Source organism: Eriocheir sinensis, chromosome 3, assembly GCF_024679095.1.
Source record: "Eriocheir sinensis breed Jianghai 21 chromosome 3, ASM2467909v1, whole genome shotgun sequence".
In the NCBI taxonomy this organism is placed as follows: Eukaryota; Metazoa; Arthropoda; class Malacostraca; order Decapoda; family Varunidae; genus Eriocheir; species Eriocheir sinensis.
Window position 1 is genome coordinate 14339889 of NC_066511.1, and position 12737 is coordinate 14352625.

General features: G+C 42.7%; 1 protein-coding gene across 1 annotated transcript in view; it reads left to right on the plus strand.

The window, feature by feature from the left end:
* The window catches only part of LOC127005491 (AT-rich interactive domain-containing protein 3B-like), a 132322-nt gene that overhangs the window by 5019 nt on the left and 114566 nt on the right, over positions 1-12737 (plus strand). The window contains exons 2-3 of the mRNA XM_050874398.1: positions 3812-4228; positions 7642-7974. Coding sequence (XP_050730355.1) covers positions 3812-4228; positions 7642-7974 — 750 coding nt within the window. The remainder of the gene's footprint in view (positions 1-3811; positions 4229-7641; positions 7975-12737) is intronic.

Sequence of the window (12737 nt, forward strand, 5' to 3'; positions counted from 1 at the left end):
AGACAGGTAGCCAAAGGAGGGGGAGAAGGAGGAGGAGGAGGAGGTGGTAACTGTGCTGAATGGTGACGTTTTTATGGGTGTCTTTTTTGTATATTTCCTCGCAACCGTTTTCTCTCTCTCTCTCTCTCTCTCTCTCTCTCTCTCTCTCTCTCTCTCTCTCTCTCTCTCTCTCTCTCTCTCTCTCTCTCTCCGTTTTATTATTTGTCTGTAAATAATGAATACTCTTCCTTTTTTATTTTCGTACTTCCTTTTTTAATATTTTAAAGTATTAGAGGTTTTTCTTTTTCATTTTCTTTCTCTTTTTTCTTTCTCTTTGTTTCCTTTGTTGTCTTTTTTTTTTCTTGCTAATTATTGTTTTCTATTTATTATCCTGCATCTTACCACATTCGTCACTACGTAGCTATCTTTCTGTAGGAATAATCTGGCTGCTATGTAATATATACTACTTACTTCTACAGTTTTTTTTTCTCCTTTGTATCAATTAATTTACTTCATCCGTAAACCTGTTTTTTTTCTTTTTTTTCTCGTTTTTACACGCGACTGTATTTCATTAACAATCCGAGGCAGCAGCTAATAATAATAATAATATTGATAATAATAATAATGATAATGATAATAATGATAATAATAATAATAATAATAATAATAATAATAATAATAATAATAATAATAATGTTCGTTATAAGTATTCATGCTATTCTTGCAGATATATTTCAGTAAATGGATTTATTAACTTTTCATTTTGGGTGATAAGATAAAAAAAAATATAGACGGTGATGCGATCGCTTCAAATAAAAAACTGCAGAGACCGCTCGTGTAATGAAAAAGTTATAAATAAAACTCAAGAATTAATTTATTTCTCTGTTCTCGATTGGAGCATTTTGTTTTTTGGATTTTTTCATTGGATTGGATCCTTTTTCATATTTTTTAGGAATTTTGTATTTTTTGTGCTGTTTGTCATTGGGTAGCGATGGTTTATACGCCAATATCAGAAAGGGACAGGTACAAGTTAAGGGGTAAGTAGGCCTATACATTCTCCTTTACCTATATTTATTTGTGGAGCTGAAATATGATGGAAGAGAAAGCAAATCGTAATAACCCCCCTTTTTTTACTAATCTGTTATAATATACGTCTAATGCATGCATAGATATAAGGCGATTAGAGAGTAACATTTAGAAGATCAAAGGCTCCTGTGATTGTTTCCGAGTTTGATAAGGAAACGTTTTATATCTGACGGGTTGACTCTAGGTGACGGTGTGTCGGGCGGCGCAGCGCGGGCCAGCGGCGGCGTGCGTGGGTGTGCATGCATGGTGCGCCAGGCAGCGGAGGGTGGTCATGAGAACTGATGATGGTGGAGTTGATTAAAAATGATAACGATGATAATGATAATGACAATAATAGTAATCATATTAATAATTAAACAATAGTAATGATAATATTAGTAGAACAACAACAATAATAGCGATAACAATAATAGTAATAATAATAATGATAATAATAATAATAATGATAATAATGATAATGATAAATAATAATAATAGTAATTCTGCGTCGTGCTGCTACTGCTGCTTGTGGGTAAAGAGGGAATATATAATTTAACTATACTGGAAACAGGAATCTCTCTCTTTATCTATCTATCTATCTACCTATCTATATCCGTCTATCTATCTATCTTTCTATCCATCTATCTATATACACCAGAATGAAAAGATGAAGGTTAGTTACTCTTCATTCATTTACCTGTTCCCATTTTCATTTGTCATTTTCTTTAGAAGTTCAGGTGCGCACCTAAATTTGTGCATCATATCGTCGTAAATGATGATGATGATGATGATGGTGATGATGATGATTATGGTGATGGTGGGGATGATGATGTTAATACTGATGCTGTTAAAATAATAATAATAGTAATGATAATAATAATAATAATAATAATAATAATAATAATAATAATAATAATAATAATAACAACATTCACGTAGGCCGATACCATGTTTAACATTTCTATTATTTTACTTCACATATTTTTTCATCGATCAATATATGTAATGAGATATTTTTTATTTTTTTTATTTTGTTTTTCTCTTGCTTCTTAAATATATTGCTCTCTCTCTCTCTCTCTCTCTCTCTCTCTCTCTCTCTCTCTCTCTCTCTCTCTCTCTCTCTCTCTCTCTCTCTCTCTCTCTCTCTCTCTCTCTCTCTCTCTCTCTCTCTCTCTCACCCCTTGTATTTCTCTCTTGCACGTTTACTGTCTCTCTCTCTCTTCTCTTCCTTCTCTGTCTCTTTCTTGCCTGGCTTTGTCCCATCTTTTTATTTTTTCTCTACTCTTTTTCTCTTTGTGCTTTTCTTTCTCTTGTTTCCTTACCTCTCATTCATATTCCTTTTTCTTATCTCGTTCTTCTATTGTTTTCTATGTCCTTTTCTTCCTTTTTATTATCTCGGGATTTTTTTCCCTTTGATATTATGTTTTAATGTTAATGGCTGACTGCTTTATATTCTCTGTTTTTCTTGTTTATTGTGAGTTAACTGTACTTACTTTCCATCATTTATGTTTTGTTTTCTTAGCGTTTCTCTCTATTTTTTTTCTACTGTGGTTGGTAATTGGCTTTTTCTATTCTTGTTCTTTTTTCTTTCTTCTTCTCACATCTTCTACTAATAAAGTATCGTATTTTTCGTATCCGTCATGATTATTATGTTTTTTACTGTTTTCTTCTACTTTGTTTCCTTTTGTTGGTGACTGAGTATTTTTTAATTATCTTTGTCGTTCTCCTTTTCTTCTTTATCATTCTTCCTGTTTACCTTTTTACCTTAATTGATATATCTGCTACTATTTTTTATTTACTACTACTTTCCTCCTTCACTCCTATCTTCGTGGTTAACTGTTCTCTTATCTCATTCTTGTTACTTTTTCTTGTTCCTCATGTTGAATTATTACCTTTCTTTTCATCCAGTTATACCCTCTCGATTAAAACAAATGATCCGATATATTTTATTCTCTTCCACGGACTAATAGCATTTCCACCTCATAATATGGTTTAATTAAACTTATTGACGTCTCCGGTCATTTTTACGTTGGCTTATTGTAGTTGTTCACGTCCATTTTCCTCCTCTCTCCCTTACAACTAACAATATATTTTCTGCTCTCTCCCTGACTGATGGCATTTACACCTTAAAATATAGCTTAAAACTTTTTTGATGTATCCTTTCATACTCACGTCGATTCACTGCTTCTTCTATCATTCCTTTTCCATTTCGCTTTCCTTTGCAACTGTTCCGATCCATTTTCTTCTTTCCCGCTGACTGATAACATTTCCACCTGAACTTTTTTACGTCTCTGTTTATTCGCATATTGGTTCATTGCTTTTGCTCTCATCCATTTTCCTTCTCGTTTTCCCTTGCAACTTACCTGATATATTCTCGCTGACTGATAACATTTCCACCTGAACTTTTTTACGTCTCTGTTTATTCTCATACTGGTTCATTGCCTTTGCTCTCATCCATTTTCCTTCTCGTTTTCCCATGCAACTTACCTGATATATTCTCGCTGACTGATAACATTTCCACCTGACCTTTTTTTACGTCTCTTTATTCTCATATTGTTTCATTGCCTTTGCTCTCATCCATTTTCCTTCTCGTTTTCCCTTGCAACTTACCTGATATATTCTCGCTGACTGATAACATTTCCACCTGACCTTTTTTTACGTCTCTGTTTATTCGCATATTGTTTCATTGCTTTTGCTCTCATCCATTTTCCTTCTCGTTTTCCCATGCAACATACCTGATATATTCTCCTCTCTCTCTCTCTCGCAGTGCATCAAGAGTGAGGGCGTCACGAGCATGGAGGAGGACAACAACGGCATGGGGCTGGGCGTGGGGGTGGGCGTGGGCGTGGGGCTGGGCGGGGGCGGCAGGGACAGCCCTCTCAGGCCCGACATGAGCATGGTGGAGGGCGAAGACATCCTGGCCAAGCTGAAGGAACAGGTCTCCTCCGCCACGACCACCCTCCTGCCTCCCTCCGCCGCCCTCACCCTCCCCCCGCCCTCCTCGCACTCCCCCTCCCTCCACAACAACAACAACAACAACATCAGTCTCAACAACAACACGCCCAATGGAACGAGTAATGGTAGCAACACGAATGGGAGCAACAACAACAACAATAACAACAACAGCGTTCACAGTATATACGATCGGCTGCAAAGTCTCCTGCAAGCTAAGAAAAAGTCTGAGGTGAGTTTTTGTTGTTTGTTTGTGTTTTTTTTTGTGGTTAATGTTGACCTCTTATCCATTTCATATATTAATATTTATAGTATTTGTCTATTTATTTATATATGTATTTGATTTATTTACATACATTTATTAATTTCTATTTATTGTGTGTGTTTGTATGTATGTGTGTGTGTCTGTCAGTGTGTGTGTGTGTGTGCGCTCGGGGTGTGGATGCATGTGTCCGTGGGTGTGGGTGTGGGTGTGGGTGCTAGTGGAGCGTGAGGGTGTGGTGACGTGCGGTGTGGAGGCGGTGGTGGCGGTGGTTGCTGTGGTGGCGGTGGATTGAAGTGGAACATGTGTAGTGTGTGTGTGTGTGTGAGAGAGAGAGAGAGAGAGAGAGAGAGAGAGAGAGAGAGAGAGAGAATTGTATGGGGTCAGAAAACCATATAGTAAAGGTGATGGGGCTATATTTATATGCTATATTCGATGTCAGGGGTGTTGCGTAGATTGCCCGCATGATGGCAGCACCATTGTGGCAGCGCTCCTGAATGTACGACAATAACTATTAAAATACGAGAATCAGACCAGCTTTCGGAACGTCGATTTATCCTTTCCACTCATAAAAATACATCAGTAATTAACGGTTTTAACATCAAGTGTGACTGGATAGCGTTATTTGTGTGGTAGCGAAAGATTTAGGTCAGAAACAGACAAATACTATGTGCTGAGTACGAGAATCTGGTTGCACTGGACCTGCCCGCCCCGCACTTTTTAAAACAGTTCAAGCGACAACAACCGCAAGTAAACATCTGTACCGTATAAGTAATCCACTATTCACCTACAAGTTCAATATAGCAGGATGAAAAAGGTGTGCAGATATATAAATGATACACAAGTTACTCTTACAAGATGTCGTTTTCTCTCACACTGATATGGTAGGTGGCGCCACTTGCTACGGCATCTAAACTTTACTGAAGAGCCCGATCTCCTGTATAAAGTCTACTTGGCAAGGAAATAAGATATAACCACCCAAAGTAAGTAGCTGGAATGGCCCCCAACGAGAGTATAGAAAGGGCTCATCAACACCTAGCTAGTTTAATAGGAAGTGGCAAGCATTTATCCCGTTTTCCTTTACACACAATGGAGGTGAAAGCTGTAACTCGTGCTTTATAGATGTGTGTCTAGTGCATTATTAGGCCTTTTGTTAAGAATGACCTTCGTTTTCTCGCTAAGTCTCGAAAGATTCAGAATTGATGGAGGTACCGGAGTTGAGGAGAGAGAGAGAGAGAGAGAGAGAGAGAGAGAGGAACTTTGCAACGCTGCGGTATAGTTTATGGTTTCCTGTCGGCCTCGTGTTTGACAGGCTGATATTCCGAGTCTTGACAGCATAACACAACAGCAGTAACGACAGCAACAACACAAAGATCAATAAGACTAACATTATTATCATTACTATTTTCATATATATTGCGATCGTGTCTCAACTTCAGACACGTCACTCTACAAAGGTATACACCAACATAAACAGGACGCGTATATATAGTACATAAGAAGGCAGGATCTCCGCCAGTCTCCGTCTCCGTCAGTTTGAATCTCAGTCACTACGGGCCAGTTCAACAGTCCCACACGGAGTCATTGTAAGCGCCCAAACCAAACCGTCTTCTCCACAATGATCCGTTAATTCTACTTAATACCAGATACTAAAAAGATTTCCTGTGTGGTTTCCTAATATCTCCTCCTTTTATATCAACGCCGAACGCTACACAAGAATTTTTCGTTGTATTTTGGGTTTGTTTGGGGAGCTTATAAATGTGCTGTATTGGACTGTAAAACTGGCTCTAAGTCTTCGTCAGTCATAGGACCATACTCTTAATCAAACTTTCCGTCGCTCAAGCACACAATAGACAAGGCTTTCGTAGGAGTTGTGGGCATTTCCAGGGGTAGTTTGACCCATCTGTACCATGAACCTAAAATACCACTCATAAGAACTCGACTGATCTCCTTTTGTGGGCTTGGGAAATGGTTGACGTGAGGGCCGGAGTCGTCTAACATCACCGACTTGAGTCTCCGTCAGTTCTTGGAGATGAATCCTTGCTTTTAAGTATTCCACCTTTCATGGATACGAGGTTCGCTGATGGCATTGTTCTCCGCAGCATGAGAGCGCATTCAGTATAATTTCAAAGGAGCAATTATAGTAATGCTATGGCGCAGGTGTCTTATGCTTGGTGAGTGGAGACAAGGGAGAGGAAGATAACTATACATAACATTCACGCACCCGATTGTAATATCGCTGCCGCCTCACCGTCCACCATGAAGCTGACGAAGGTTTGCGGACGCATTTACCGAAACACCTGATTGTAGAATGGAAACTATAGGGAGGGATTGTGAGTCCGGGGGTAGCAGGCGTTAGTGGTAAATGTGTGTGTGCGCTCGGTGATTGTATTCATAAAGCTATAATACTATGTTGACGAAAAGATGTATTTATGAAGCCGTATAACTTGTTGAGAATTAAAGCTGTAATTTATTGTTGACGAAAAGATGTATTTATGAAGCCGTATAACATGCTAAAAGAGAGGTAATGTTACTAATGGGCTATAATGTAGTGTGGTGATTGTGTTTGTGTTTGGTGATTGTATTTATAAAGGTGTAATTTTTTTGTTGACGAAGAGGTAATGTTACTGACAGGTTATGCTATTAGGACACAAAGGATCGGTTTGTTTAGGCTTAAATATATAACCGATCGATCGAAACTAATGGATTATAAGATTGAATAACATGCGTGGAAAAAGCGAAATGAACAAAACTATACCTCTCTCTCTCTCTCTCTCTCTCTCTCACACACACACACACACACACACACACACACACACACAAGGAGCGGAAGCCTCGTTCTGGTCCATGTCAGTCTGGTTTACATTTGAGGGAGTTTATGGCGTTCGGCGGCACGAGTGAGGTTCGGCCCTTGTTCCATCTCCTGACGACATTGTTGGCGAGGCGAACACTTGATAGAATCTAATTGTAGCCGTCCGCAGCCCAGTTTCCCGCCGTTAGTTTGGTTGGTTGGAGCGAAGAGGAGGAGCGGGAGGAATTAACTCGGTGGTCGCTCTGACGTTCCTCTTAAATGCGTTTAGAATGTTCGTGCTGATAATGTTGAGGTACTCGATTAGGCTGTGAGGAAGATTGGACGGGAGAGAGAGAGAGAGAGAGAGAGAGAGAGAGAGAGAGAGAGAGAGAGAGAGAGAGAGAGAGAGAGAGATTGTTTATTTAAAGTTATTAAAAACTAAGTTAATTAAGGCATGAAATAGATGAACAAATAACAATGCTGCTTTCCAGGGTCAGTGGTCGCCCTGAAGAGTGAGAGGTGTAGTGTGTTGAGTGTTGGTGTTAGTGGTGTTGCGAGGCTGTGCTGAGTGTTGCTGTATTGTCTACCGCAGGAGGAGGGCATGGAGGGCGAGGAGGACTCGCGCGACCTGGTGCTGCGGGCCGAGGCGCTGCACCGCCAGCGGGAGTCGCTCTTGTCGTCGCCTCAGGCGCTGATGAACGCCATGCGGGGCGGCGCGCCGCCCTCGCTGGTGCCGTCCGCCGCCCACCCCCACCTGCCCTTCATCCCCAGCACGGTGGGGCTGCCGCCCACCTCGCAGATGCCACCCACGCCGGGCTCGGCGGGCTCCCGCGACTCCTCGGGCAACGGCGCCCGCACGCCCTCGCACACGCCCGAGCCCCACCAGAGTCAGCAGTCCTGGAGCTTCGAGGAGCAGTTCAAACAGGTCAGTCCATATGACTTATCGTTTATTATTCCACTCTATATATTTATATGCGTCTGTCCCTGTCCTGAAGCCCCGAGGAGAAGCTCAGACAGGCCAGACAGCTCATGACCTCCTTTGTGTCTCTTCCCCTCTCATTGTATTGTCTCGTCTTTGTGCCCAGACTGTTTATATTTCGCGAGCTTTGTCCAGGAGCTTGTAGCAGCCACTCAAGCAAGTCAGTGCATGCCCTAAATCTGGCAGCCTTGATGTGGCTGTTGAATGCATACGCCATTTCGAAAGATCTGCATATTCTGCCAACACAATGCCTACCCTCAGCCACTAATGGTTTGGCCCCTGTACCATGACATCGTGCAGTCGAGTGGGTTTTCTCCTGGTAACCTTTACGCACTACTTTCACACAGTTCCCATTCTTAGTTTCATTATTTTCGTAAGAGTACTCAACGTCTCGTGTTCTCGTCTTGGCAACAGCTGTGCGTCTGGGAGCATCTTAATGTGTTGTATAATTTTCACTTTCCCTTCATAACCTTTACCTCTGCGCCTTGCTATGGTGGCCTTCATTTCCTTAAGCGCACTTTTCTCTTGTTCCGTCGAGATTTTGCATATCTACATCGGCTTAGCACGCTGACGCAATGCACGAGGTCTGGATCGCTCAATTCCCCGCTGACTTTATATACGTACTCTTTTCATAACACCATTTTCTTTGCCTCATAAAAGCGTACTTTCTTCGTCGCTGTAGTCACGTGCGGGGCCTCAATGCAAATATCGTACGTGTAACCTCCGGAACCTTTCTCTTGAGGCAGGGAAGGAAGCAAGAAGACAGGGAGGCATGCAGGTATAGTGGAAGGGGGAAGGGAGACAGGGAAAGGTGTAGACAAGGAGGAAGAGAGGGAGGGAGAGGTAGGGAGCTAGATAAGGAGGTGTAAAACAGAGACGAAGGGAGGTATGGATAGAGGTACGGGTAAGGACAGTAGGAGGAAGGGAGTGTGAGACATAGGTAGAGATAAGAGGAGGGAATCGAGGGCAAAGAAACAAATAGGGATGACTATATTATGTAAAGAAGTAGATAGGTAGATAGACAAAGAGGGAGGTAGATATGGAAAGGAGGGATAAGAATAAGGAAGGAGTTAACAATTGAAAGCAGGGAACAGGCAGGGACACGGTAGGAAAGGGATCGGAATAGTGTCAGTCAGCTAGGACGGTAAGATGCAGAAATGGAATAGGACGTAACGAAATAGAGTACGGGTGATGAAAGGACGGGGAGGGTAAGGAGGAGGAGGAGGCAGAAAAGAAGATGCGAGCGAGCGAGGAAAAGTAAGGAAAGAGGAAGAGGGTGATAGACATTGGTAGGCAGATAGAGATAAGGACGACTGTGTGTGTGTTTGTGTAAGGACGTGGGTAGGTATAGGTATAGGCAAGGAGGGAGGCGGAGGCAGGGAAGAAGAAGAAGGAAGAAGGTGCGAGCGAGCGTGGCAGAGGTCGATTACCACAAAGACTCGTCCTTGTGAATGTGACGCAAGTCCGAGGGAAGGAACGTACGTCGCCGAACCTCGACAACGACGCGTGTGCAGCGGGGAGCCAAGAGCCGATTTACCGTGGCTTGCAGGCGCTGAATCTGTCTCTCTTGCTCCCCGTGCCTCGGTTATGATTGCTCTACGGGCGTTGACTCCCCGCGGAGGACGAGTTTCGCTTCGGTCTTAGCGCCAGCGGGTGGAAGGGTCGAGTTGGCCTGCGGGGGCCGGCGAGGTTTGCGTCCGTCGGCGTCGTGTGTTGGGGTCATGATATGCTAATGGAGCTACAACGAGTGTCAATCAGCGAGGCTCAGCGCGGCCCCGGGAGCTTGCGCAGGTAACAGCCAACAGGTAACAGGTAACAGCAACACCTCACGTCCGTCTGTCCGTCCCTCCGTCCGTCTGTCCCTTCATCACCACCGTCACCACCACCACCACTGAACCACAACTTTTTATTATTATTTTCTTGTGTCTATAGAAGAATGGTGTTGTTGTTGTTGGCGTTTCTTCGTGTTCCATTAATAACCTTGCGCAATATAGAGATAATGGCGGCATCGTAAACTTATATAATGAATGGTTCCTTTTTGTACTTCATCATTTGCCTCGTGAATAGCCACCCACCCACCGCCGCCACAGTCCCAGCAACACGGCACTGCACAGCGATCGTCCCATTGTTTACCTTTGCGCCGTGTCCTCCTCCTCACCATAACGTAATGTATAGTGCGTTATCGTGTTCTGCATTGCCACAGTTATAACCAGCATCCATTCATCTCATCTCAGTCCTCTTCACCACCGTCGCCAGCATCCACAACCACAGAAGAAGCAACCTCAGATTCATAACCAATTTCACAACCAAGAAAACAACAACAGCAACATCTGTCTGTGCGTTCCTTTCTGCGCCAGTCACAACACAACCGCCGCTGCCACAACACAACACAGCCCCCCATGGCCATTAGTGTTTCCTCTCTCTGTCTCCCTCTCTCTCCCTCTCTCCTAATTCCCTCTCTCTCTCCACGTTCTCAGCGCGGCCGTCATTGTTTCGTATTGTGTTGCACCGCCATGGACTTAATATGTGACAGACTGACAACAACAACAAAAAAGGAAGAAAAGAGAGAAAAATAAAAACATCACTAATAATATCGAGTGTGTGTTATTACATGACTGTCAAGGGATTGGTAACTTAAGGAGGAGGAGGAGGAGGAGGAGGAGATGGGAAAGGAGGAGGATGAGAAGGGAAAAGAGCAGGGGAGAAGAAGAAGGAGGAGAAGGAGAAGGGAAAGGAGGAGGATGAGAAGGGAAAGGAGAAGAGGAGAAGAAGAAATAGAAAGAGGAGGAGGAGGAGGAGGAAAATAAATAGTGTTGTCTGCGAAGGGAAATGTTTCTATAAGGATATTTTTTCCCCTCTCTCACTTTAATGGAGTCGCGTAAATTGAGCTGACAGGCGTGATACAGACGGCGGCCGGAGCTCAATAATTATCGTGTCAGGGGAATGGGAGGGAGAATAGTTTATCTTCCCTTAATAAGTTTGAGTTGAGGTGTCTATAAGAGTGAACCTGATATACAAGTTTGTGATTACTTATATACATACACGTAAACTTATTTTGGTTTTGGGTTGAGACGAGTTTTTCCTTATGATTTCGTGGTGGTATTACTACTACTACTACTACTACTACTACTACTGATAATAATGTTGATAATTGTGTCGATGGTATTTCCCAAGCCATTCATTATTAATCTTTGGTGCGCTCGGCTGATGAAAATCTTGATAGCTTTACGAGTGTGTGTGTGTGTGCGGGGGTGGGGGGTGGGGGGGTGATACGGACATATTGTAAATTAAGAGTTGATTTTCCAGTGTATAAATATATATAGGATACTACTACTACTACTACTACTACTACTACTACTACTAATGTTAGTCTTGTTGTTCTTCGTTGTTGTTGTTGTTGTTGTTGTTGTTGTAGTAAATGAATATATTTTTTTAATTATCATCATCACCCTCCTTCTCCCTCCTCCTCCTCCTCCTTCTCCTCCTCCTCCTCCTCCTCCTCCTCTTTATTCTTAGCCGTAAACAAAACCTAACTTTCTACTTCATATAATTGAAAACAAACAAACAAACAAAATTATAAGATCTATGACTGGAGACGTAAAAGAAAAAAGATATTCAGCGATCATTATCATCATCATCACCATCACCATCATCATCATCATCATCATCATTATTTTTATCACCGTCATCAATCATGGGAGTTTAAGAGCAGAAAGTTTCGCTCTACTTCCAGGAATTTATGAAGTCTGTCTGTTCAGCGCCGTATAATGAATGCCCGCAGTTAGTTAGCGCAGGGCTCATTGTTTTTAGCGTAATGCGTATAAGTTTATCCTATAGTACTACAGGATTTGTCTTATTTTTTTTCTTTTCTATTTTTTTTCTTTTCTACTTTCACGTCTTTATTACTACTTGGATTTTCTTTGTTCTCCTCGTCCTCGTCTTCGTCCTCCTCTTACCTTCTCCTGTTCCTCTTCCTTTTTCCGCTGACAAGGAGTGCATGGTTACTGCCCCCCCCCCCTAACCCCGCCCCCATGAGCAAGTCCATCTCGTGATCAGGCCGTGGTGAATTAAATACATATGTCCCCCTCCCCCCTCCCACCCCCCCACACCCCCCCCCCCCCCCCCCCGCCCTCCCATCTCCAAATCCCCCCCCACACACACAGTCGCCCATTTGACTTTACTTTCCCTCCTTCGAGAGAGACAATGCCGCCAGATACACGGGGTAATTATGAATGAATTTCGCCATTTTCACCGCTAATCACACACACACACACACACACGCGCGCGCCTTGTAAGCTTTGTCTCACCGTCATAACATTGCGACACACACGGTTCCTCATTTGACGAGAGAGAGAGAGAGAGAGAGAGAGAGAGAGAGAGAGAGAGAGAGAGAAACACAGCAAATGAAGGGTAATTATGAATGCACTTAGTCTGCCATTATACCTCGGTTTAATCACACGTTTTCTCTCTCTATAGGCTTTTAAGAGTTCCGTCGAGATCGTGGTGGTGGTGGTGGTGCATAGTTTCTCATTTGACTTTCTCCTCCTTGGCTTAGAACAGACAACAAAGGTACAGCATAATGGGGGAGTGTGTTTTGTGAATGCACTTCTGTTCGGTTCCCTTCGTTTTTTAAGTATATACGTCTTTTTGTGAGGCTTTGTGACATGTTTGCGGGCTTCGTGAGATGGCTTTACTGACGAATAACAAAG